Source organism: Aquarana catesbeiana, linkage group LG01 (assembly GCF_042186555.1).
Source record: "Aquarana catesbeiana isolate 2022-GZ linkage group LG01, ASM4218655v1, whole genome shotgun sequence".
NCBI classification, from domain to species: Eukaryota; Metazoa; Chordata; class Amphibia; order Anura; family Ranidae; genus Aquarana; species Aquarana catesbeiana.
In genome coordinates, this window is record NC_133324.1 from 128,093,425 (window position 1) to 128,116,914 (window position 23,490).

The following is a 23,490-nucleotide window of genomic DNA, read 5'->3' on the forward strand; positions in this document are numbered from 1 at the left end:
AGCCTATTTATTTTGAATAGGCTGCCTAAGGCTGGGTTCACACTACTGGGTTCCAATTCGCAATAGCGGGAGATTGTGACCGTCTCTCTATGGAGCCAGTTCACATATCTCCGATGCGGCTCCTGTGCGAATTTGCACAGGAAACCTGTGCGTCTTTTGGTTTGTTTCAGGTCCGAATTCAGCCTAAAATTCGGGCTGAAATCGGACCTGAAATGGTGAACAAGGACACAAAGGACCCCTGCTGTGAGCCGCATCGGCATGCAGTGTGAACCAAGCCTAAGCCCATAAACATGTGAAATAAATGTGTGCTTTAATGCACCGCACCGCAGTGTGAACCTAGCCTAACTTCTGTCTAGAAAACATAAATATAAAATAATCATATACAACATTTCATATCAAGGAGATTAAAAATGAATACATATTAATCATTCAAAATTCTAATATTAAGCATAATATATGTTGAAAATATATATTCGATTGTAAGCTACTAGGCCTGTTACCATTTATTTTGTAAAGCGTGCGTAAACTGTTGGTGCTTTACAAATCTGGTATAATAGTGGTATATGTTAATCACTACACATTCCCTGAAGAATAACTGATTATTGAGGACCAGAATGAAAACAGTACAAGCTTGCCCCTCTCTACTACAGGTGGCATGCTCTATGGGTAAAACCATGTCAATATTCAGATGTTTCCCTTATATTTCAGACCATTTTCCCTCCTTACTGTGTATTAGCAATCTTCATAAAGTCCATTGCATCATGCCAGTCTCTCAGTCCATATTAGCCCATCTCAGTTCTCTGTCAGTAGTCGTAGGACGTTCCAAGAAAACCTTCTTTCCATACTTGCTGCCAATACTATCTCGGCTGCCTTGTTGATAATTCTCTAAAACCAGTTTGTTAGCAGCCATAGTACATGTGATACTGGCACCAGGAACACCAAGAATGTCTGACTGCACAGTTTAAAAGGTGATTTTCAAGTGTTTAATAATTGGACTGTGTGAGAAGTGTGGGGTTCAGGAATAGTACCCCAGCAGAGGACACATAAAGGGCACGGAAGAATCCATCTTTGAAATCAATCTTTGATGAATGGTAAATTGAGAGGCCTAGGCTGCATATCTAGCAGCCTATTCACGTTCACACATATCATGAAACTGAAGGAACTGCTGATTTATTGGCCCTCATGAGGAGGTACAGTCTAAACATAAAAATGACATCATAGTATCAGATTTAGAAATGAAAGTGAACCTTTGTTTTTCCCTCCAGAGAAAAGTAACCAGTTCACTTAACTGCTGCTATGTAAGCTCGAAAATTGCAATTTGGAACTTCCTCCCTTCACTCCTGGTGGCCAAGAATAATGCGAGGGAAGAGAAAGGATAGTGAATATGTCCAACTGAAGAGGGCATCACATATAGACAACCATACCTTTCTACAATTGTCCTTTCATTCCCTCACTCTCCTGAATGACACCCACCTCGATAAATACTTGCCTTCCAGTGAGCACAGGTTTGCCCTAAAGCTCATTAGGAAGGCTTGTAGATTGAAAAAAATATATAAGTCTACCAACATTTAATACTAAATATAAATGTATAATACAAAATGAGGAGGATTTACTAAAATTATTGCACACAGAAACTGGTGCAGATTCTGGGTTCTGATTCAGCTTCCAGGTTTTATTGCCAAAACTTACTTGAACAAGCTGACGTTGGAAGCTGATTGGCTACTATGCACAGCTGTCCCAGATTCTGTGTGTACCAGTTTTAGTAAATCCCCCCCCCCCATTTTGTCTTTAGGGTTTAGGCACAATGTCGCAAGGGGGCTATACAGCATGCATGAGCGTCTGGAACCTCCATAAAAACTTCCCCAGGACCCACAGCTGCTGCATACACTCACCTTACCTATTGGCAGCAATTACAAGATGCAGCTATATGGTTATATGTGTCAGCACTTGCATAAAACAGATATATGCCCCAAGTGCAGTCATTTTGTGCTCAGGCATACTCACGTGCATGTGCTTTATTCCTGAAAATAGCTGCATCTTATAATTGCTGTCAATGGCCAGTTTTAAGCAGCACCTGTGGGTCCCAGGGAAGTTTTTCAGGTGTTTGGGGTGCTCATGAATGCTGTAAGGCTCGGTTCACACTAGGACGACTTGGGATCCGACTTGTAAGCCCTCAAGTCGCCCCAAGTCGCCCCAAGAAGAGATTTACATTGCAGGGAATCAGAGCGTCTTAATTGACACTACTGAAGTTGCTCCGACTTCAGAGCGTACTCCCTGTACTACTTCGATCCGACTTCAAGGCGACCTGTACCATAGAAATCAATGGAAGTCGCCTCCAAGTCGGATCTCCATCTACATTGAAGCGACTTTACAGGGAAAAAATTTAGTTTGCCCAGGCAAACCCCTCCCTCCCAGAGAGCTGATTATCCTGTGATTGGCCACAGCCAAAGTCGCCTGTCCTGGAGGCGACTTGAAGTCGCGTTGTAATTTGCTTAAGGTCGCGCTGAAGTCGCGTTGAAGTCGCCTTGCAAAGTCGCGCTGAAATCGTGTTGCCCCTGTGTGAATCGAGCGTAAGGCTCCCTTGTGGCCTTGTGCGTGATCTCTTAAGGAATATATTCTGTGGCGTGACTTTAACACTCTGCATCATATTCTACCACTAAAACTCTCAGCCTTTCTAGAGAGAAACCCCAGGCAGATTTTCATAGGCTTGTAAGCAGCTGTGTGCAGGGCAGCCTAGCTGGCTGCAGGAGGTAGTGGGTTAACAAGTGTATATTCTCACTTCCAGCCTCTTTGATATGTTTATTATGTGTACTTAGGTTCTGAGCTGTTTGGCCTCTATATTGTCTCCAGCACCATTTTGGAGAAGTCTGGTGTCCTGATAGGACAAGCAAATCTCGAGATATTTGGTCGGCCATTTTTGGGTGGCTATCTTATATAGGAAAGCTCAGCCATGTTTAGTTGAGTTCACGTGTGTATACAGACGGGGTGGGTGAACCTGCTTGTCAGGGAGAGTTAGGAGAAGATAGGGAGTGTTCCGGCCTGTGAGGGATAGCTCAGGGTTCCTCTGGAGTCCTGTATCAACAGTCCTGGTCGGATGAAAGACTCCCCATTGCGGATAATAAATCAGGTGTCCTCGCCGTGAGGGAGGGACAAGTGCCTATATCCATCTTCTGAAGGAATACCGCTGTTACCGGGTAACATGTGTGAATATCAGCCTCTACAGATACGCATTGTGTGCTTGGGTTTATCCCTTTCATGACAGCCTATTTTTGAAATTTGTTGTTTACAAGTTAAAATCCATATTTTTTGCTAGAAAATTACTTAGAACCCCCAAACATTATATATATTTTTTTTAGCAGAGAATCTAGAGAATAAAATGGAGATTGTTGCAATATTTTATATCACACGGTATTTGTGCAGCTGTGTTTTATACGCAAATTTTTGGAAAAGGGACATTTTCATGAATTTTAAAAAATCCAAACAGTAAAGTTACCCCAATTTTTTTGTATAATGTGAAAGATGATGTTACGCCGAGTAAATAGATACCAAACATGTCACGCTTTATAATTGCACGCACTCGTGGAATGGCGACAAACTACGGTACCTAAGAATTTCCATAGGCGACGCTTTAAATTTTTTTTACGGTTAACAGGTTAGAGTTACAGAGGTCTAGTGCTAGAATTATTGCTCTCTCTCTGACGATTGCGGCGATACCTCATATGTGTGATTTGAACACCGTTTACATATGCGGGCGCGACTTCTGTATGCGATTTCTTTGCTGCGCGAGCTCGCGGGGACGGGGGCGCTTTAAAAAATTTTTTTTTCTTATTTATTTTGATATTTGTAAATTGTGTTTAAAAAAAATAATAAAATTTTGACGACATTTATTGCTGTCACAAGGAATGTAAACATCCCTTGTGACAGTAATAGGTGGTGACAGGTACTCTTTATGGAGGGATCGGGGGTCTAAAAGACCCCCGATCCCTCCTTTGCACTGCACAGTATTCAGATCGCTGAAAGCGACGATTCTGAATACTGTGTATTTTTTTAAAACCGGCGCCATTGGCAGCCGAGTAAACGGGAAGTGACGGCATGACGTCGCTTCCGCGTTTACAATGAGAAGGCTGGAACAAAGCCGCCCACAGTTTCATTCCAGCCCGCCCCCAGCTGCCAGAGGCAGCCGATTGGTCACCGGGCCTCCCGATCAAACGGAAGGCCCGGTAAGAGCGGCGGGAGGGGGGACGTCCCCTCCCACTCCTCCAGTATAACAGGCTTTTAGATGCATCGGTTGTTATGTTCGGATAGCCGATCACCCGCTCTAAACAATGGTACCGGGATGATGCCTGCAGCTGCGGGCATCATCCCGGTATAACCCCGGAAAGCCGAGTACGCACATCTGCGTACGCTCGGCGGGAAGGGGTTATACTGTGTCAGTCAGTGAGAAGTGACTATAGTGCTGTCGAATATAACTACTGCTTACATCAGAAGTGACTGTGCTGTGTATTTATGCCTCCATGTCTGGAGTGAAACTACTTGCATTACTGCTGTAAATACTCTTTCTACCACCATCTCTCCGGTAATAAACGTTGCCTGGTTATAAAGTCAGTGAAGCCGCTACACCCTACACCCGCTTACAGCCTTAACTGCTGTCAGTAATATCAGCATGTTTCTTGTAAGCTCATGAACACTGTAACATACCTGACTTCCTCCTTGGAACTGGCAAAGAACAAATGTTGCTTGTCCTTGCCAGTCTGAACTCTGATGTTTGGGTTATTGCAAGAAGTGGATACCAAGGCAAATGTATGTACTTACCCTTCTTGCATTCAGAAAAAAATATATCTAAGGCCTCATGCACACAGGTGCCTGGAACAGTATGACATAAAGTTTGGACATATGTCCCTGCCCGGGAACCACAGGTGCCAAGTACAGACGCCCTTAGAAATCAATGGCTGTACATGGGTATGTGCTGGTTCTTGCATAAACATGTGCATGTGTATGGGCATACAACCCAGAATGCTTGTGTCCAGGGGAGTAAATCCAATCCCTGCAGGGCAGGGATTGCCTTGGCCAATTATGAATTACCCAGTACAGGTGGCAGCTTCCTGGTGGGCTCACTCAGGTGGGTTTGGATTGGAGCTCAACTCTACTTTTGGATAGTGTAGGGAAGAGTTAGAAACAACTTTTTTTCATGTACACTAGCAGCTCCTAAACTTAAGTTTAGGAGCTTTTGGTGTTTTGTTGCCAAAGCTTCTAAACTCAACACCATAAAAGCCTACAGTATGTGTCAATGTACCCTTAGGTTTTTAGCAGAGTTTAGGAGAGCTGCCACGGTTAGATGATCTTTAACCTCCCTCTCCTGAACGTGTAAATATCACATTCAGGGAAGGAACGTTTTGACGGCCGGCGTTTTCCAGCAGCTGCGGTAAATGTAGGCAGGGTATACATAGAGCCTGTGCCAGTCTGTGCCACATCAAGGATATTCTCCTTCAATTCCAGTCCTACAAACACAACAGGAAGTGAAAGTAAATTTTTCCAAACTGAGGGAAGTCCTTTCTTAGACAGTAGTCACCCAACAAGTGTTCTGAATGGAAGATTTATACTTTTACTCCTGTTCTGGTGACAATTCAAAATGTTTGATTCCCCATTACTTTGTGTCCCAATGACATTGGTCTCAGGACAAACAGAGAAGGTTAATCTTAATGGCACCAAGAAGAGCTGAAAATAGCAATCACCAACTTGAAAATAACTACAATATAGATAATAACTTATGTTATAGCTTAGTGAATTAAGGGCCTGGTATCATTTGTCAATATTGCTGGTGTGGGGGGACAGGAACCATCTGCACACGGCACAATTATGTGTAGCAAAGATGAACAGTAGACACCCGGCCTTGATACACACTGTGTCCGCTGTGTCCTGTCATTCAGCACCTCACTGGGATTAACACTACAGCCAGCCTCCCACACTGTCTTATTTGACCCTGCTCTGCTTGTATTACTCACAGCATTTTGATATTAATCTGACATTACACACTTGTAAGTGTCTGGAGAAAATAAACAAAACTAAATAGCTTAATTCTACATATGTGAAGAACATATTTTATATCAACAAGTGAAAGGCCTTGAAACATCTGGTACATGTCTTTAGTGTCTGCTATGACCTGACTGCTTCTACGTGCAACCTTTGCACCAGAAAATCCATACTGTCTAGTCTTCTCCTTTGATATTATGAAATGCATTATGTTTTTAAACTGTTTTGCTGTATTTTGTACATTGCTATAAAAATATTAATTGTTTTATAGACCACCCCTTCTGAAGAAGCGGTTTTCATAGCGAAACCGGTTGAGGAATTTCATGTATACCCCCCCCCAACAGAAACTCTACGGGGACACCCGTTAGTAATTTGTTAACTGTGGTTTATACATACTGTTGTTTTTAATATTGATTGTATATTTTTGTATTATACTCATTAAAATTTATATATTTTATGATCTATCAACTGTGAATAATTACCAAGTGCCGAGATAGTCCAACCCCCAATTCTCAGGCGTCTACGTGCGAGCAGGCAAGTGGCGGCAATTGCCTCCGCACCTCCACTCCTCTATTCTTTCATACTGTATAGGTGATTTACAGATAAATAAATAAAATAGATAAATGCAACAGGGCCTCAATAATTTTTCATGTCTGCAGCCTCTAAACCTTAGAATTCCTTCGATGAGGTGTCTGCTTTCATTTTTGAGGCTTTTTTTCTACAACCCCAATTTCAAAAATATTGGGACGTTGTGCAAAATCTACATAAACAGAAAGTAATGATTTTCAAATCTCATAGACCCATATTTTATTCACAATAGAAAATAGAAAACACATGACATTTTTAAACTGAGAAAATGTACCATTTTATGAAAAAATAAGGTCATTTTGAAATTGATGGCAGCAACACTTCTCAAAAAAGTTGGGACAGGACAACAAAAAGCTGACAAAGTAAGTGGTACTAACAAAGAAGAGTTGGAAGAACATTTTGCTAAATAGTATAATTGGCAACAGGTCAATAACATGATTGGGTATCTTAGAGAGTCAGAGTATCTCAGAAGTAAAGATGAGCAGAGGTTCACCAATCTGTGAAAAGCTGCATCTAAAAATTGTCAAACAATTTCAGAATACTGTTCCTCAAGGTAAAATTGCCATGATTGTAATTTTTTAATTGATGGCAGCAACATGTCTCAAAAAAGTTGGGACAGGTTGATGTTTACTACAATGCAGTAACCCCTCTTCCTTTAACAACATTCTGTAAACATCTGGGAACTGAGGAGACCATTTACCATAGTTTTGAAAGAGGCGTGTTGTCCCATTCTCAGCTAATATAGGATTCTAACTGCTCAACAGTCCTGTGTCTTCTTTGCCGTATTTTTGGTTTCAAGATGCGCCAAATATTTTTAGTTAATTAGTTAAGCACCCGGACGCTTCTACTTCTACTGCTCTTTACGTTCTACATGCTGTTCTCATAGGTGCAAAATGTGGTTTAGCATTGTCCTGCTGAAATATGGAAGGAGATGAAAAAGATTTCCTACAGATGGGAGTATATGCTGCTCTAAAACCTGGATATATCTTTCAGCATTGATGGTGCCTTTCCAGATGTGCAAGCTGTCCATTCCATATGCACTCATGCACCCCCATACAATCAGAGATGCAGGCTTTTGAACGTTGATAATAAGCCAGAAGGTTCCTCTCCACTTTAGTCCAGAGAACGCAGTTGCCACAAAGAATGTCAAACTTCAATTTGCCTGACCATAGAACAGTTTTCCACTTTACAACAGACCATTTTAAATTAGCTTTGGCCCAGAGCAGCATTTCGGTATCATGTTCAGATTTGGCTTCTTCTTCTAATGATAGAGCTTTAGCTTGCTTTGTTGGATGGCGAACTTCGTTCACAGACAGTTATTTTCTAAAGTATTCCTTTATAAGCACCTGATTACAGCCTGGGGCTTTAATTGGCTTAACAAAAAGGTGGGCTTGTGGTGCAGAGCACTGCCCCCTTAGCCCACCCAGTTGTGTGACATTAGCAAATTAATATTTGCTAAGGTCTTTCTGCTTCTCCCCCCGGCCAATCTGGAAGTGACCTGAGACCCGATTAGCCAGGGACTTAGGACTCTCTGCCAATCGGGTCTCAGGACCCACTTCCTGTTCGGCCATGAGGAGAAGCAAAGGCCCCTCTGCGAGCAGGAGCAGCATCGGCCACCTAAGACTGATTGTCGCCATTCCCGGCCCCATGGAGCTCATGCTGGGCATCATCCTCCAGAGCCTATAGCAGCAGATTACAGCATAAACAACAGCAGCAGCCCGAATGAACTGGAGCAGTTGTGGATAGCGAAGAGAAGTGTGAGTACCATGGCCAGCCTGTTCACGGGGGGGGGGGGGGGGTGATTGGTATGTGCGAGGGAGGAGGGGCAGGTTTGTTTGTCGCCTACCCCCAAAATATTGAGCAACAGCTGCCACTGTTCCTGACCCCGTGCACTGATGTCCATCACAGAATCATGCCTGTGTTTAGTGCAGTCTGAGAGCCTGAAGATCACCAATATTCATCCAATATTGCATATCTCCAGATTCTCTGAATCTTTTGATGATTTTCTGTACTGTTGATGATTTATTTAAAGTCTTTGCTATTTTAAGTTGAGGAACATTATTCTAAAATTGTTTGACAATTTTTAGATGCAGCTTTTCACAGATTGGTGAACCTTTGCCCAACCTTACTTCTGGGACACTCTGACTCTCTAAGATACTCTCTTTATACCCAATCATGTTATTAACCTGTTTCCAATTAACCTAATTAGTTGCAAAATGTTCTTCCAACTCTCCCTTGTTAGTACCACTTACTTTGCTAGCTTTTTGTTGACCTGTCCCAACTTTTTTGAGATGTGTTACTGGCATCAATTTCAAAATGACCTTAGCTTTCCTTTTAAATGGTACATTTTTTCAGTTTAAACTTTTGATATGTTTTCTATTTTCTTTTGTGAATAAAATATGGGTGTATGAGATTTGAAAATCATTGCATTCTGTTTTTATGTAGATTTTACACAGCATCCCAACTTCTCTGGAATATTGTATTTTCACTCATCATGCCAATAAAGGCCCATTCACACTATGTGCAGTGACTGTCTTTTTTAAAGGCACATAGAAAACAATCAATTTCTATGCGCCCTCTTCACACATGATGCATTTTTCTGCAATGCACCAGCGCTCACCTGAAATCACTGCCTGTATTAGGAATGAACAAAAGTGTCACTTTGACATTTCAATAAAGTAAAAAAAAAAAGAAAAAAAGAAAGGTAAACAGTGCTTGGACTAGTAACAAGTTGTTTCAAGGCACCGCCCGCCAGCACACAAGGGACCCTAGTCCGCACACTAAAATGTATCATTGTAGCATGTGGCTGATGTTAATGGGCCCAAAGTCTTTTATTTTTCAACTTCCTTTAACAAAGACTTTATGGTCATCACAAAGGACAAGGGGGCACTCTTTACGCCTGGAGTAAAAGAGATATCGCCTCCAGTTGACTTACAGGGGAACATGAAAGAATTATTTTTCCCTTGCTGGAACAAATTGAATCATGCTTCATATAGGGTTTTTTATCCTTCCTCTGGATCAGCTGTGGGTATAGTATTGAGTACGTATATGGAGGTTTTCTATTTATTTGTTCTGTATATTTATTTTTTTCTATTGGTAGAACTAGTCAACCTGACTTACTATGTAACCAAGCTGTATTGAAAATATGTCAGTTGGAGAGTTGAGAAAACCATTCACCCCTGATTAAGGCCTTGTTCACATCTATGCATTTTTTAGTACATTTTCAGTTTTGCAGAAACACACTACAGACCATTTACCATGGTTTCCTATGGGTCACGTTCACATCTGTGCATTTTATTGAAAGGGCCAGGGACTTTTTTCCTGTTTTTTTTTTCCATAGACTTCAATGGATCAAAAACGTGTATTGAAAAATGCAAAATACACCCAGAATATGCAAACTGCAACCTGCATAGATGTGAACCAGGCCTTAGGCTGGATTCACACCTATGCATTTTTAGTGCTTTTTGCATTTTGCAGATTTGCACAACAGAACGTGTTCCATAGGAAACCATGTTAAATGGACTGTAGTGCAAATCTGCAAAATGCAAAAAGCACTAAAACTGCATAGGTGTGAATCGAGCCTTAGGCCCCATTCACACTAGCGCGTTTTTTGATGCATTTTGCATTTTGCAGAAATGCACGGGAATTTTTTAACATGGGTTCCTATGGAACATGTTCACATCAATGCTTTTTTGTATCTCCGCGTTTTTGGAAAGGGTCGGGGACTTTTTCTCATGCAAAATGCAGCGTTTTGCATGTAATGGTTTTCAATGGACAAGCATCAAAAACGCAAGTGCACCTTTTTTGCAGCGTTTTTGATGCGTTTTTGGTGCGTTTTTGGTGCGTTTTTGCCGTTTTTTTTTTTTTTTTTGTAATTTTTTTGTAAGACTGTAAAAAAAAATGAAAAAAAAAAAAAAAAAACGCAAAACGCAAATCGCGGCAAAAACGCGGCAAAAACGCCGCTAAAACGCGGCAAAAACGCGGCTCAAAAACGCGGCAAGCATGAAAAAAAAACCTCCAAAAACGCGGCAAAAACGCGGCTCAAAAACGCGGCAAGCATGAAAAAAAAACCTCCAAAATCACACCTATGCATGTTGCTTTTGAGCGTTTTTGGAGGTTTTTTTTTCATGCTTGCCACGTTTTTGAGCAGCGTTTTTGCGGCGTTTTTGCCGCGATTTGCGTTTTGCGTTTTTTTTTTTTTTTTTTTTTTTTTTTTACAGTTTTTTTTTATAGTCTAAAAAAAAATTTTAAAAAAATTAAAAAAAAAAACAAAAAAAAAAAACCGGCAAAAACGCATCAAAAACGCATCAAAAACGCTGCAAAAACGGTGCACTTGCGTTTTTGATGCTTGTCCATTGAAATCCATTACATGCAAAACGCTGCTTTTTGCATGAAAAAAAGTCCCCGACCCTTTCCAAAAATGCAGAGAAACAAAAAGGCATTGATGTGAACATGTTCCATAGGAACCCATGTTAAAAAATTCCCGTGCATTTCTGCAAAATGCAAAATGCATCAAAAAAGGCGCTAGTGTGAATGGAGCCTTACAGTGGTCGGCTTTTCTTCATTTCCTTAAAACCTTTATCCCTAAAGTAAAAAAAAACTGTTTCTCTAACTGCTTAAGGCTGGATTCACACCTATGCATTTTTAGTGCTTTTTGCATTTTGCAGATTTGCACCACAGAACAAGTTCCATAGGAAACCATGTTAAATCGACTGTTGTGCAAATCTGCAAAATGCAAAAAGCACCAAAAATGCATAGGTGTGAATCCAGCCTAAAAAGTGTTAACTGGACTTGGGCTTAAATTTGTTGCTCACTTATATAAAGTCCATCTAAGGCTGGATTCACACCTATGCATTTTTAGTGCTTTTTGCATTTTGCAGATTTCCTCCACAGATCGTGTTCCATAGGAAACCATGTTAAAGGGACTGTAGTGCAAATCTGCAAACTGCAAAAAGCACTAAAACTGCATAGGTGTGAATCCAGCCTAACATCACAGGTTACACTGCTCCTCCATAGATATAGTGGAGGAGTGATTGTAGCCACCAAGGGTTTTTATTTTTGGGTTTAGATACACTTTAAATCCTTGGATCCTGTTGGATCACAGTATCTTTTTTTAGTTCAAATCTTAGTTTACTGGATCAAAGAAAATGTCTATACCGGTAATATTCCAGTTCACATGAGATTAGAAAACGACTTATGACCGAGTACAGAGATCTTCAAAATACATAATAAGTTTAGTTGCGGGATCAAGTTTAAGACTCCTGTGTATGCTGTGGGGGTCACTACGGTGAATCACACTTCGACAGTTTTTCGGGGCATAGGAAGAAAAAGTAGAAAGAAAGATAACAGAGAAAGTAAGGTAGTATGCAGAAGCTGGAGTACAGAAGGAAAAAGTGTATATACTCCTTCGGGGTCCACAAGTGGTGTGTACTGAGTCACTCGTGGTCCAGGTGAGGAACTCAGAGTAGCGGAACATAGACCATGAGGTCCACGTTAATGAGAATTGTTCTTCCCTACCCACCTCCTGTGCCAACAGACATTCAAGGTCCCCGATAGAGTCAACTTCAGTGGTCCACTCCCCAAGAGAGGGTATGCTTGTCTCCTTCCAATGGAGGGGGATGACAATTCTAGCCATGGACAAGAAAACAGTATCTTTTTTTACAGAATGCTGAATTTCTTATAAGCAGTATATACCTTTCCAGTGTCAGGTCTGCATTGCAGATCATTCAATGACAAAACCAACCTGAACATCATTGTATGCACCCATGCCCCTAAGTATCACTAATTCCAACTTTTATTCTCACGCAATTAACTCTGACCCTCTTCCTAATTTTATAGCCCATCTACGGGGAAGTGTAAAATCTCCACCTATTCATTAACCTTAAAAAACTAAAATTTAAAATGAATTTTTTTACTTACCTAAGTCTGTCATCATGTGACCTTCTGCAGCACGTTTTTCAGAACTGCAGACCAGTCCCCTCATCATGAGCCTATAAGTACCCTACTGATGGACAACCAAGAACAATAGAGTGTCTATATCAGCCTGGAAACAATGTGGGCACCCAAAAAGGGCCCTCCCACTTTGCAATCTAGAAGAGAGAAGACTTGGACCAGACGTGTCATGTGAACAGAGTTGAGGGGCTGTTCTAAAAAGGGCCTTTAGTTTTTTGGGTTTTTTTCAAGCTAACATGATGATTGGAGGCGGTAGTTAAACCACTCAACCTGCCCTTAAAAAAACAATGAACCTATCCCCTGTCACTAAAGCTAGATTCATGTGCCGACACAATAAAAAAAACTTTATACTAAAAGCATTTCTAACACGTTTTGCTCCAATGTATTGCATTTTACCGTCCAATTTGAGTATTTTGCTCTTTCTGTACTAACATAACACACACCTTAAAGGGGTTGTAAACCCTCAAGGTTTTTCACCTTAATGCATTCTAGGGTGTGCACCGCAAAGCTTAAACACATTAGTGTGTGCATGTGTATATATACTGCCAGTGTCAGTAGATCAGTGGATGGTGTCAGTAGATCAGTGGACGGTGTCAGTAGATCAGTGGACGGTGTCAGTAGAGCAGTGGACGGTGTCAGAAGGGCAGTGGACGGTGTCAGAAGGGCAGTGGACGGTGTCAGAAGGGCAGTGGACGGTGTCAGAAGGGCAGTGGACGGTGTCAGAAGGGCAGTGGACGGTGTCAGTAGAGCAGTGGACGGTGTCAGTAGAGCAGTGGACGGTGTCAGTAGAGCAGTGGACGGTGTCAGTAGAGCAGTGGACGGTGTCAGTAGAGCAGTGGACGGTGTCAGAAGGGCAGTGGACGTTGTCAGTAGAGCAGAGTTTGGAGTCAATAGTTTTCATTATTTTATTTTGTATTATTTTTTACAATTTTATTTTTTAATGATTTTTTTGATCATTTCTTTAGGAGCCCCATTAGAGGGGTTTGGTGAAATATCAGGGGTCTAAACAGGGGGAATCTGCAGCACACGTGGTGATTAGGGTGTGCCCAGGCACACCTGGCACACCCTGTGCGCATGCCTATGAATTTACTGTAATCCGTTCCATAAACTTGACTCTTAAACTAATCTTTAAACTTAACCCCCTAACCTCTAACCATAAGCCTCACTATAACTTGTTAATCTGACTGCAAAAATAAACATTGGACTAAAAAAAGAGATACCACGTGTTTAAACTAGCATTCTCGCATTAAGATAGATTCGTGGAATATAGTTGATCTCTCTGACTGGACAGAGAGCTTATACCATGAGATGATTCATGGGCCTAGTGAATTTTCATCCTATGATTTCACCGATGATTATTGCAGTTGTGTGCCCCTGTCCTAGCACAATGATCTCCTGGTATAGCTCACACCACCTGTGAGGATTTTCATCTAATGCTGGCCATACACTATACGAAAAATCGGCCGAAAAATCGTTCGTATAGACACTTCGTTCGTTTTTCGGCAAGTTAATGGGCACAAATCGATAATCGTTTGTGACGTTTTTGTGGGAAAAAAACGAACGGGAAGTTTGGAAAATTTCTGCCGAACGTACGATAAATTGCAAGGTTAATGTGTTTCCCGTCCGAACTGTCTGCACTAGGTATATGTAAAAAAACGAACAAAAAATTATTTATTCATGTCCACTGAACAATTTATCGGTCATTATATGATGGCACGATCGTTTGCGGTCACGGTCGAACGTTCGTTTTTCGAAAATGGGTTCGGCCGATTTTCTGTATAGTGTATGGCCAGCAATAGACTCTCAACCAGAAACTCTTTTACATTCTGATTCATTAGCTGGTTCTCACCACATGTGCCTAAAATAAATGCATTAGCCCTTCTTGTTGTAATCATAGGGTTCATTCACACAAATGCAACAGCCTGTACAGATCAATGAGAGTCTGACAGGCACAGTATCTCAATGGTCATCTGAGCAGTTACATGCGCACAGGGACTCATGAGCAGCCACAGATGTGTGCACAGCCGCAGCATCTATCAGCCTAGCATGGATTTATACAGCCTGCCGGCTGCAATGGTTAGTGCAATATGCTGCAGTCGGCTGGTGTACAGCCCTTCGTGGTCATGTGAATGAACCCTGCATTTTGTTGTATTGCCGTGTATTTTTCTCCCAGCCAGTTACTTCACTTTAACCAAAAAACTACCTATGCAGGTAGATAAAAACAAACTGTGTAACTTTGACCAAAGTTAAATAATGCCCTTGCTATATATGTAGGCAATTTACATGCCCCCCCCCCCCAAAGCCTATCCAAAAAACTCCCAGAGATGTCATTATCCCCTCCTTGTTTGTTATTTAGAGATCGCTAACACACTCTCAGCTGATTCAAAATCCCACGCTCCCTCACACATCACAGTAGCTCTGAGCTCAACAATGCTGCAACGGAGGAGATGCAGGAGTGCAGCACACATGTGCTGGGGGTTGAGAGCTCACTCCTGTGATGGTGGGGATAAGCAGTAATGACTGGGAGTTTAGCAATGTCCTAGCAACAAGGTAGGATGTAATAAAGCCCTGTCTGGGAGTTTTTCTGGGATTTTTTCTGCCAGGCTGCAGGAGGTACATAGTAGCCTACCCCTATATGAAGGGCATTATCCAACTTTAGTCAAAACTGCATAGTTTGCCTTCATCTACAGTCACCCCTTACCTGCCCAAGCAGTTTTATTTAGTAAAGGTCAACTATCTCTGACTGATTGAAAGAGAAATACAGGGCAATAAAACACAAAATGCAGGCCTCTTTCCTATCGCTCAAATTGTCCTTTATCTGTAAGCAAATCCCCCCGTACCTCTTACAGTCTCAATTGATCTGGTTTTGATCTGGTCTGTAGGTTTCCATAAAAAGTTTACTTTTACTACACACTCTCTCTGTATCAGCAACTGAAAGCTGGCTTCTTCTCCTCTCCCCCGCTGGCTTTCAGCTGCTGCAGAGAGCCATACAGGGGATCATTTACAGTAATTGCCCCCTACCACCCCACCCATCACCCTCCCTGTGCACCATAAGTTTCCCCCTGCTGCCCAGGCCCCCCTGTGTGCCCCACCCCCGCAGTGCACTTGCTTCCCTCCTCTCCTTGCTACCGGCAGCTGCAAGCACACAATAGGATCCTTCAGGATGGAGAATAGGGGAAGGGTCTGGTAAATATGTCACATTTACCAGCTCCTTCCTTTCCTAAATGAACACAATGAGTAATTGGTACTGATCACTCACTTTGTTCATTCGTACCTGAAGCATAGAAAGCTGTATTTTTTGGGAGGGGGGGGGCCTGTCAAGATGGCTATATGGGGCCCTGTGGTTTCTAAGAGCAGCCCTGACTGGTCCTAATAGAACTTTGTTGTTTCTTATGCCTATCCATTGTACCTGTGTAAGAGAATGCAGCATGAAAATGCAGCCCCAGACATTGACAGAAATGTATATGTAGTCAGAGAACTGCTGTGTGCCAAAGCACTATCCACTCCCCCATCCCCGAAAATGAAGCAAAAAATTTATATTGATTTTTTCAGGGCACATTTTCACAGATAAATACTTGTACTTCTGCAGCATTTGTCAGCTTAAAAATGTATCTCCACATAATGTTCTGGCATTTCATTCCTTCAAGGTATGTTTACAACTGTTATTAAGAAGAGTGTGGCACATACCAGTCTTGAATATTGACTTGTCACTGGGTAAGCTGCAGCCTGTGTTATTTACGGCCATAACCCAGACACTGTAACATTTATCCGGCTCAAGGTCCTCCAAAATGCAGAAACTTTCCTTCACCGTGACCCTGTATTCCTCCAGCAGCCCTGCAGTGAGAAAATGTCCCAAAAGACACTATAAGCTTCATTGCTAGTAATATGGAGTCATACATCATGGGTGACATAACTGCAAACCTGAGACAATATAAAGAACAGTATAGACACAGCCTTGGATGTTACTTCAGTATTAAATTGAATTTATAATGACTTGTGTGGACACAATCCATCTTGTTTTTCTGCTCTGTGAATCCTAATCTTATATTCGGAGGTTCCTGGCCAGACAGCCTTCTTCCCAACAGGGAAATGCAGTAGGCTTGGGGCCCATCATAGCTAAATTGTTGACTCACGTTCATGGAGTTAAATAGAGGTCATGCATTATCACATTTATCACAGCAGTAAATGTTAGGGCGCTGCTACAAAGGTGGTCTACTTTTTATTAAGTATAAAGGTTGAAGGAGTGTTCATCTGTCATGAGAGAATAATGTAGGCTAACATTGCTGACACTGATTTAAAGTATGCATGTCTGCGGTCTGTGGCTCAAAGTGTTAAAGCCAGGTACAGTCAGGAAACTAGTATTTTCATAAGGTGCCCAGTAATGGCAACCCCCATACTTTTATCATGATGTGTACTTTAAGGAAGCATAAGGGTCTGGATATTGGGAGGTTGTTATTCATGAAGCGCTCACCCACAATAGGGCCCGCTGATTTTGTCCTACTAGTGTAGTAGCAGCCAGGCAGTGGCACCCAGTAACAATCACTTTTTTGGCCCAATGAACAGTCTAGGGATATCTTTTTTGATGCTTTATTGTAGGTTGAACTTAGGATAGGAAGCAGGGAGGTTGTGGGATACTCCAGTAAACTCCAGTACAGATACTCCATACTCTAGTAAATATGTAAAAACACAAGGACATTTCTCACTTTCTCAAACTTCCTAATACAGTTCTCCAGCAGCAACTAAGGGACAGGGGGACATAGAAACACCTTAGCATGGTCTAAACACTGACAGGCTGACCCCCCACCCCTTCAAACTCTGCAGCAATGCTGGCAGCACTCATATGTCTATTTCCCTAAGACAACCTCTGGATATGACGCTGAGGATGTGCACTCAACTTCTTTGGTCGACCATGGTGAGGCCTGTTCTGAGTGGAACCTGTCCTGTTAAACCGCTGTATGGTCTTGGCCACCGTGCTGCAGCTCAGTTTCAGGGTCTTGGCAATCTTCTTATAGGCTAGGCCAGGGATATGCAATTAGCGGACCTCCAGCTGTTGCAGAATTACAAGTCCCATGAGGCATAGCAAGACTCTGACAGCCACAAGCATAACACCCAGAGGCAGAGGCATGATGGGACTTGTAGTTTTGCAACAGCTGGATGTCCGCTAATTGCATATCTCTGGCCTACGCCATCTTTATGTAGAGCAACAATTCTTTTTTTCAGATCCTCAGAGTTCTTTGCCATGAGGTGCCATGTTCAACTTCCAGTATGAGAGAGTGAGAGCAATAACAACAAATTTAACACACCTGCTCCCCATTCACACCTGAGACCTTGTAACTCTAACAAGTCACATGATGCTGGGGAGGAAAAATTGCTAATTGGGCCCAATTTGCAATTTGGACATTTTCACTTAGGGGTGTACTCACTTGTGTTGCCAGTGGTTTAGACAGTAATAGCTGTGTGTTGAGTTATTTTGAGGGGACATTAAATTTACACTGTTATACAAGCTGTACACTCACTACTTTACATTGTAGCAAAGTGTTATTTCTTCAGTGTTGTCACATGAAAAGATATAATAAATTATTTACAAAAATGTGAGGGGTGTACTCACTTTTGTGAGATACTGTATATATTTTTATCAGCTTTGGTGCAGTCATGTGATCAAGGATGGGTCTGAATTCAAACACAGAACTGTGACATCACCTGCCCGCTCCCATTGTTCCACCATCCCCTATGTCGGCACTCCCTCCTATCCGCTGTAGCAGCCGCTCACTGACACAGGGAAGCCAAAGTTCTTGATCACATGACTGCAACAACTCTGATAAAAAAAGATATTTACACTGATTTATTTTACAAACAGTATGTAGCATAGGTATGAGTGGGAGCTTTTTGCAGGCACTAATTGAAATTTGCCAAAGCTTGTGTAAAGCTACAGCCATAACTCATATTAACTGCATTTAGCACACCTGGTATAGAAAGAGAACCATTCACCAATAGAATCTGTACTAAATCTCTACTTGCGAATTGTTATAGGAGAGCAGCCTTATCTTTTAGAGGCTACTAGATCTTTTCATTCATTTTTATTCACAGAGCAGTGATAGGATAAGTGAAATCACACAAAAAATAGATGACATTAAAGAAAACTAAAAGCATTGTTAAAACAGCTTAAAGCCCAATTCCAGCTAAAACTTTTTTTTGGGAACAATTTTTTTTTTGCATTCTGCATTTTTTAATGATTTTATAAATGTTTACAAAAGCAAGTATACAAAAATGTAATTGAAAAAGTAAGGACACAAAGTTACAAAAAGAGAAAAACATATGACAATTCCTTCTGTCATGGGGTCTAGATATCATTACACATGGTTCCTTGTAAGAGGGTAAAGTAACAGATTTTTGTAAAATACATGTCCAGAACTTACTTTGTGAATCAGGAACTGAAATAAAGTCTACAGTAGTAAGATGAATAACATGGACCAGAGTCCCCTGCACTTATATATATTATGAGGGCTTGAGCCAAAAAAAAGGGGGGGGGGGGGGGGTTGGAGTCATGAGAGAGAGGACGAGGGGGAAAGGGGGATGGGAGGGGAGAGTTGCCATGTTCCCTTACCCGACACCGGGTATGAGGGACTTTATGAATCTGTCTGTACAAGTCACTCATTTCCACATAGGGCTATAAAGCAGGCCATAGATGGTGCAATTTTCATTACTGCAACTACGGCCAATAGACGGTTCAAATCTCGGCCAGTCTCTTCTGAACCCCGCCAAGATTAAAACAATCTTTGGCCAGCTTAACACATTGTCTATTCACATTTCTCTCATACTGTTTAGCATTTGCACAAATGGCTAGTGCAAATTTCGCAAGTACCGAACAGTGCACAGGGCAACTATGAACTTTGATATGTATTGAGCTTGCAAGTATTTGCTGGAATTCCATAGTGCAAGTGCCTGCTGTCCAATGGAACCACATTTTACAGGTTTACTTCCCTGGACTACTCAGGACACTAGTCAGGCTTTCTATTACCCTTATGTCCTCAACCTTAGGAAACCAGTGAAAGAAAGGGCAGTGTAGGATATTTCAATAGTGTAAAGATGCAAGAGCTTGTGGCGTTAATCAAATGTCTTACAATGGATTGTTTGAAAAAACAAAGAGGGTGCCCCAGGGGTTTTATGGGCAAGGGATCAACCAGATAAGAGTATTAAGCATATGTAAAAAAAAGTATTACAATGTGTATTGGTTTACAGACATACAAGTACATATAGAAATATTAAAATCAAAAGCCGATGGTCATGCTACAACAATCTACAGCTAAATTCTGAATCATGAGGTGGGTCTCATAGTAGGAGGCAAATCAATTTACATGAATTCAGAAATCCCAACATGTTTCGGAATATGTTTGAATTGTTAAATTCCTTCTTCAGGTTTGAAGCAAGCTGTATTATCTAATAACACAACGGCAGAGAAAAGATCATCAAATCAAACAGTCATATATGTATATATGTTTATACATGGTATTGAGATAGAAAATTGAGATTGTCCCCCTTACCCCCATGCTGTTCTCTTAATTGTTGCTTATACATTTTCTATCTCAATACCATGTATAAACATATATACATATATGACTGATTTGATGATCTTTTCTCTGCCATTGTGTTATTAGATAACACAGCTTGCTTCAAATCATCCCCTGAAGAAGGAATTTAACAATTCAAACGTATTCCGAAACACGTTGAGATTTCTGAATTCATGTAAATTGATTGGCCTCCTACTATGAGACCCACCTCATGATTCAGAACTTAGCTGTAGATTGTTGTAGCATGACCATCAGCTTTTGATTTTAATATTTCTATATGTAATTGTACGTCTGTAAACCAATACATTTTGTAATACTTTTTTACACATGCTTCATACTCCTTTATCTGGTTTCATCCCTTGCCCATAAAATCCCTGGGGCACCCTCTTTGTTTTTTCTCTCTGTATATGGGATGGGGCTTGGGTTCCAGTTCTTAACCTATAGTTAGCTTAAAATCATTTTTCTACAATAGATTGTTTGTACTTCTTCAGTGAGATGTTAGAATGGTATAAAGGAAAGAATCTCTGCGTGTATGGAATGGGTCAGTCAGCTGTCAGTTTATTTTTTAATTCCAGTCTGTGTCCCCATTGGGGAGATTTTCTCTCAGTTCCTATTGAAATACATATTTTCTGTAAAATAGAAAAGGTTTAGAACTTCTATAAGGTTATTATTCCTGTCTTCTCATCCCAGTGTCATCTGCCCTCCTTATTGATTTTCCTGCTGTCATCAGAAGAACAGGAATGGCAGTGAAATCTACAAGAAACAACCATAAATGTTGGTTGGAAGTATTTACTTTTACCAAGTCTGTTTCAAATGGAAAAAAAATATTTTGTCTGAAGTTGGGCTTTAAGGGTGAAAATTCAAATTCAAATGACTGTTCCTGACTGATCATCCTTAAAGTTTTTTATAAAAATACAATTAATAATTTTCAAATGAGTGCTGATGCATTACCAAGCATAGGATAATAGCATAGTGCCCAAATGCTATAGATCAACAGAAACAAAAATACATTTCACTCACCATTGTCATCGCGATTTCCTTGAGGCTCCTCCATGCAGTAGACCTGGAAATAATCAATGATATCTTCCTCACTCAATGTCCAGTACACTGTGATGGAAGTGCTGGTGGCAGAATTGGCCTCCTGTGTTTTTAACTTCGGTGTCTGTGGAACTTCAAAATGATTGAACAATGTTACAGAACGTTCAAAAAAGACTACTCCAGCCAAACAGCTAAATAAACTGATGAAATACATGCATTGATTTTCTGGTCTTAAATACTTCTATTTGTTGAATATCTATTTTAATTTGTACAGCTAGTGTTTTAGCATTATGATTTTCCCATTAAATATATCCTGCTTTTAATGGGTGCTTGCTTCTACCTAGTGGCATTGGCTTGATTCCTTATAATTTATCCATTGTTCTGTGAGGCTGACTGGAAAGCAAAGCATTCTACGACTACGACACAAGATGCCAATTATCGAATGTTCTGTACTGTATCTCTTTGGCAGTGACTATTGGCTCACCAAAGTCTAATGTGAAGAGAAACACTGCTCCAGGTGAGGTACTATCAACTTTGTGTAACCTTTCATGTGGGTGCTTCTCGCCACCGCAAACACTGTAATCATCAGAAGGAATGGCTGCACACCACTATAGATCCGTATGAACCATTTATTGCATTAAGTCTTCAAAAATTAACAGCACATCAAATACAGGAGACAGAGTATCTGCTTGTTAACACATTTCACACAAAAAATGTGCTTATTTATAAACAGTGAATAAGCACAGTTTTGTGAGCTTTGCAACCCTGGTTTCAGTAGTTTATTTTGTAATTATTTTTTTTACAATTTTATTTTATTTATTTATTTTACAATTTTATTTTTTATTATTCTTACAATATTAAACAGGTCTAAACAGACCTTTGATGTTTCACTTTTGAGACAGAGAAAGGAGATTGAGGACACAGCCTCAGCTGCACAGAATGAATGGACAGGAATAGTTCTGTACAGAGCTTCCCGTCCATTCACAAACTGAAGCCTAGTAAACAGTTTACTATTCATCAGTTATAAATGGACACAAGAGCGAATGCTACCAATAATTCATTGTGGGGGAAAGGGGGGACCAAAGGAGCACACAGGGGCCCGGGGCAGTAGGAGATAAGTAACCTGGATAGGAGGGGTGGTGGGGGCGGCATATAGAGAAACTGATGCTCTCCATTTTCCTCCTGTAGCTGCTGAATGCCTGCAGGAGGGAGAGGAGGAGAAACAGGATTTCAGCATCTGCAGGAGGAAAATGGAGGGCATCAGTTCCTCTATATGCCGCCACCCAACTGCGACTCCTATTAAGGTGTACAGGGGAGCCGCACGGGACCCCTGGAGCATGGGGCCAGATCGCAATTGTGACCCCTATGGATACTCCCCTGCCTCCTATATTAAGGAAAAGAAGAGGGGGGTGTTCTGTGGTCTTAAAATACCAGTCCTAAGGTGAGAACACTGCTCCTCAGTAGATACAGAACAGTGAGTAAACATTGTCACCCTGGAAATGTGTTACTGGCAGCATCATCAGGGGAACATAAAGGATGTGTAACAGCCTGCAAAATTTGAAACTAAGTCAACATGTCTAAGAACTGGTGAACCGGAATATATCATGTTTTTATTCTTGTGTTTAGATATGCTTTTATTATTGTCACTGTTTACAAATTATAGGCGTCCTTTTATGATAGCTGTAAAGTGGGAATGTACATTGGTAATCCAGAAGTTGAAAACATTATTGCTTAATAAGGTCGTAAAATCTTCTGCCAAGCTGCTCTTCTTGGGAACCTAATACTCAGCTAAGTCTGGGAGGCCTCATCTCTGGATGTGTTTAGATGCAGACTAAAAACTCACCTTCTCAGTTGTTTTCCTTGTAGAGAACTTTCAGATAACTAGCGAAACCAATCAACTTCACATACTGCAGATGTGCTAAAACCAGACAATTCCCACTACAGAGTTCTCTGTAATCCACTGCTTCTACAGTACACACAGAGAACCTCATGGGTCTGTAGAAGGGCAGTACTGGCCTGTGTTGGCAAGCTTTTGTTTGTGTTAGACGGTTTTCACTTTCCTATACAAGTCTATGGGAGTGCAAACCAACCTGAAACAAGTTAAATGCAGGCCAGAAGGAGGTCAAAGGCATGTCCAATGCACCTGCCAATGAATCGTGATTGATCTTCGAAGTCCCAAACTGATGTATAATTGTTATAATCGACACAAGCCCAAAGTTCATTGGCACAGAACCTACGAGCGTATGACCTTGGGCATTAGCAGTGTAACTTCCTCACCGTTTTCTTCCTGAATCACCAATCACATTCCAACTGT

At 41.2% G+C, this 23,490-nt stretch overlaps 1 protein-coding gene across 2 annotated transcripts in view; it reads right to left on the minus strand.

Moving 5' to 3' along the window:
• CMYA5 (cardiomyopathy associated 5) overlaps nucleotides 1-23,490 on the minus strand; it is an 88,673-nt gene that overhangs the window by 21,550 nt on the left and 43,633 nt on the right. For both annotated transcript variants that reach the window (XM_073623715.1, XM_073623707.1), the window contains exons 8-9: nucleotides 21,159-21,308; nucleotides 16,258-16,404 (exon numbers count right to left, since the gene is read on the minus strand). In XM_073623715.1, the coding sequence (XP_073479816.1) occupies nucleotides 16,258-16,404; nucleotides 21,159-21,308 (297 nt within the window). The remainder of the gene's footprint in view (nucleotides 1-16,257; nucleotides 16,405-21,158; nucleotides 21,309-23,490) is intronic.